The sequence below is a fragment of the Varroa destructor genome, unplaced genomic scaffold, assembly GCF_002443255.2.
Source record: "Varroa destructor unplaced genomic scaffold, Vdes_3.0 BEIS01000006.1, whole genome shotgun sequence".
Lineage (NCBI taxonomy): Eukaryota > Metazoa > Arthropoda > Arachnida > Mesostigmata > Varroidae > Varroa > Varroa destructor.
Window position 1 is genome coordinate 27,911,688 of NW_019211459.1, and position 3,885 is coordinate 27,915,572.

A 3,885-nucleotide genomic window follows, 5' to 3' on the forward strand; every position below is an offset into this window, starting at 1 on the left:
TTCCCGCTCCTACCCATCTAGCTTAGCATGTAGTTAAATGAAGATATATCATTTTGAATATTTAATAACTCCAAAATGCACATCAGTGTTTACATTGTTTACACAATAATCATCTAGATAGGTATTCCTTTTTATGAAGAGCAGTTGCATTTTAGATTTAGGACCTTCAATTGGTGCAAATTATGCCCCTTGAACCTACTTTCTAATATTATTAGAATCTCTATATCCGATTTGAAATTATTGTATGACCTACAACAAAACGTCTTTCTCGACGGACTGGAACGAAGTGCTTGACGAGATGCGTGCGATTATCAGAGCTAAGTTAATGATGACCAAGGTGCCAGAGTTGCGCAGCATCTGAATTCCCACGCCCTGGAAACTACGCCTAAGCCCATTTTGCACGCTTCATGTTACGGTGCTTTCACGAAAGACGAGAAAAAATGGTTTAAATCACGAAAACTTTGATTTTATTAAAAATATTACCTGTCTTGTCAGCTTTAATCGGTCACGCATGCAACTTCCGTGAGTTTTTTTGAGCTAATATTTGGCATTGATATTTTCAGAATATTACTATATACATGCGTGTCTACTATAATTGCAAGACATTTTCTCCAGAGGTCTGCCTCACAAAACGGATTACAATCGATGGTTCAAAACTGCAGATGTAAGATTTTCTAAAGAAAAGGTCAACCACCACTCACGTAACACACTATTGTATCCATATGACCAGTTAGTTGTATAATTTTGTGTCGTAAAACGCTCTCAGTTCCGCTGGTGATATTTATCTACGTGCTCTCGTTCAGTTATATAAAGCCGTAGAACGCGACAGAAAAGGACCGAGCAACCGAAACTATTGTTACTTTATAATTTCACGACGAAACTGCCTAGCCTAAAAGGTCCTCGCCAAATTAATGTTAATAATAAGTACCTGAGTCCAATGACTGGCTTGTGCAACAGATGCAAATAAATTTATGTAATAGTTGTACGTAATAATTATGGAAACTAACAGTCTTGCACCTCTTAGTCGATTGTCTATATTCAGCTATTCAGACTCAATTCTCTTAATACATAATAAAGCTATCGGAATACAGCCGAAGGATTGGCTTGCCTGACTGTACAATACAAAATTAAAATGTTACCTTTTCAATTTAGCCGTTAGTTTCAATATTTAACAGAGAGTGCGCCTAGCCCACTAGTGTATTTGCTTATTACAGATATTGAGATCAGTTACACTACGTATTTAATTAACTGAACCCGTAAAAACAACCCGGCTGTAAATTAGGAAGTAAACCTAGACGTTTGCAGTTTGTATGATAATTTTAGAATTCGTTAATTCATCATAGTAACCCTAGTAAAGGGTATTTTATTTTTTATAGTTAGTTCTCTATAGTGGTCTTTGGGTCGCTAATATTAATCTATATCGCTAACAACTGGTAATAATAATACCTATTATGTATTTTAATTTAAAACAACACAAGATTCTTTTAATCGAAGAACCAAAAACGCGTCTTGACAAGAGACAAAGAATCACGAATACTCACTTTATTCAAAAACAAAGGCCGGGTTAGCTCTGTTTTGTCGTTCTACCACTTCCAACGACGTGTGCGGGTAGTAACGAGTCGTGTCAAAGCTTAATAAACCGTATTTATAATATCAGATACAAAGTTATTTGTGCTTCTTTCATTTTGAAATAATATCAGACATTGAAGTGGCGCGACAGTCGTCCAAATGTATACAAAGGCATACCGAAACTGTCTTTGCTAGTAACTCTTTGCGGTTGCTGATAACTACTAGCCAGAACAGCCACAAAACACTAAACGACTACTGCAAGAAGCCGATTAATTTGCTATTGACATTAACAGACGCTGACCATTTAAGCTCCTCTGTGATCAGCTCCTGCTGAGGCAAGTCGTATCTATGAAAGTACTCACCTATTCTCAAGCCTGTGCTAAACCTTACCAGGACGTGAAGAAGTTTCTAGGAAGTTAGACTTGTAAGACGTAAGAACAATTAAGTTGCACTTTCAAACACGTGAGAACATTGTCCTGGTTAGGATGATTCTGGAAGGCATTTTGCTAACTATAAGTGGACTTCTAATTCACATCAGGGCACAATCCGAATATGACAAAGTGTCCATTAAAGCTGAGTTTATCGTAAAAAGCTTCACTCTGCACGATGCGAGGCCAGGTAAGCATTAACAAGTAATTAAGAATACACTGCATAGAAGTTATAAAATTTCGGTTCAACATAAGTTTTTCCAGTGGACGCTTTGACGAATAATTCGATAATATTTTTATTCCTTAATACACATCAAGTACACGAAGATCTGACTCAATCGCAAAAATGTAGTACGATATAAAGTGGAAGTTTATCTACAATCTTTCTTCGAAACAACGGGAATATTATTTAGTGCCGCCCATTACGCCCTGTTTGCTTGTCAAATATGCGCGGCTATTCGAATAGTAAATGGTTATTATCCTTGACATTAACTAGTTTTCTACATTGATTAGCATTATCTCATTTTGTCTGAGGAAACTGCAATGTGTCTTATACTCTGAATTACGGTAGCTGTAACTTTCTTGCTGCTATAAGGGACCGTTGTCTCGCTTCATGTCACTTAGCTAGTTTCCTGTTCACAATGTAAATGATGATCAACGGTAGGAACAACAACTCATTTCTTATGCTACTATAGGGTATGATCTCAGCGTTTCCAACAATTGTTTACTGCTAACTCGAGTCAAAGAGTAAAGCACATTAGGAGAAACCGCAGGCAATTCGTTCCGTACTTGCATATAGGTGTGTATAGCAAAAAATTCAGAGGGAGGCGTATGAGGCCACGTAGAAGTTTTGCACACTGCCGAAACTCCGAATTCGAACTACCTGCATGAGGTTTTTTTTGTGGAAGCTGCCTCCTCATGCTTTCTATATCTAGCATATGTGACGACACTGCAACCAGAGAAGAATGTTTAATGCTTCCACCCGGTTGAGCATACTGCAAATGTGCTTTTACACTATCTGCGTTACGGCCAGGTTCTGAACTCACATTTCATGGTCTCATGTCCAGTTCTAACTCGCCTTTAGGCATAGATTCATCGGATTCAAGTCGGCTGAATTTCCAGGCCATGAAAAGACCTCAACGGTTAACGTTTTAGAGGCATTTCGCCATATGATATTGTGACCTATCATACATGAACACAAAGTTTTTATCTGGAAACGATTAAAATACCTGACGCAGCATTTTCCTCCGAATTACCTTACTGTAGTCTTATTTTTTCATAATATTATCGACAGGTTTCTGCATTGTAAACGGAAATTACGGTGCACTCGATTATTTTGTTCGGGTGCTAGGTATCACAGAGAAATCATAAAATTCGTTGTAGAAACTCATGCAGATGAATTAAGCGTTACCACCCAGAAGTTCAAGATGCAATTCATCTGCAAGACAGACCCTTTTCCAGTGTTCAGCTGTTGGAATTGTTTAACCCATTTGAAGCGCACACAGTTGTGCACAGCTTAGCCGGGTCTTTTTAGCGGGTGTCCGACAGCTAAACCCACTCAGGGTGGCTTCGTGGCCTGCCACTTTATGATGCAGTTAAAGAACCGTTACAGATACAAACTACCAAGACTAAAGGTAAGCGATTACAAATAGACAATACCAGTTAGTGATAAACGGAAACTATCATTATGACACAATTTGCAGGTGTATTTGTACTCTGGCCGCAAGCAAAAAAAAATATGGTTATTTCTGATGGAGCGGGTACCAATTTTCGGGTAAAATTCAAGGTTGGTCTCAGTCCAGAATGCGATACGAATACTATCATCGGACGAAAAATTGAATGTTCTTTGGAACCGTTTCGCCTTCTTACAGCAGGTGTGTAAATATTC

General features: G+C 38.2%; 1 protein-coding gene across 3 annotated transcripts in view; it reads left to right on the forward strand.

The window, feature by feature from the left end:
* Nucleotides 1–1,283: 1,283 nt before the first annotated feature.
* LOC147755062 (uncharacterized) overlaps nt 1,284–3,885 on the forward strand; it is a 9,015-nt gene continuing 6,413 nt past the window's right edge. For all 3 annotated transcript variants that reach the window (XM_086993520.1, XM_086993521.1, XM_086993522.1), the window contains exons 1-2: nt 1,284–2,187; nt 3,701–3,871. In XM_086993520.1, coding sequence (XP_086849646.1) covers nt 2,055–2,187; nt 3,701–3,871 — 304 coding nt within the window. In that variant the 5' untranslated portion in view covers nt 1,284–2,054. The remainder of the gene's footprint in view (nt 2,188–3,700; nt 3,872–3,885) is intronic.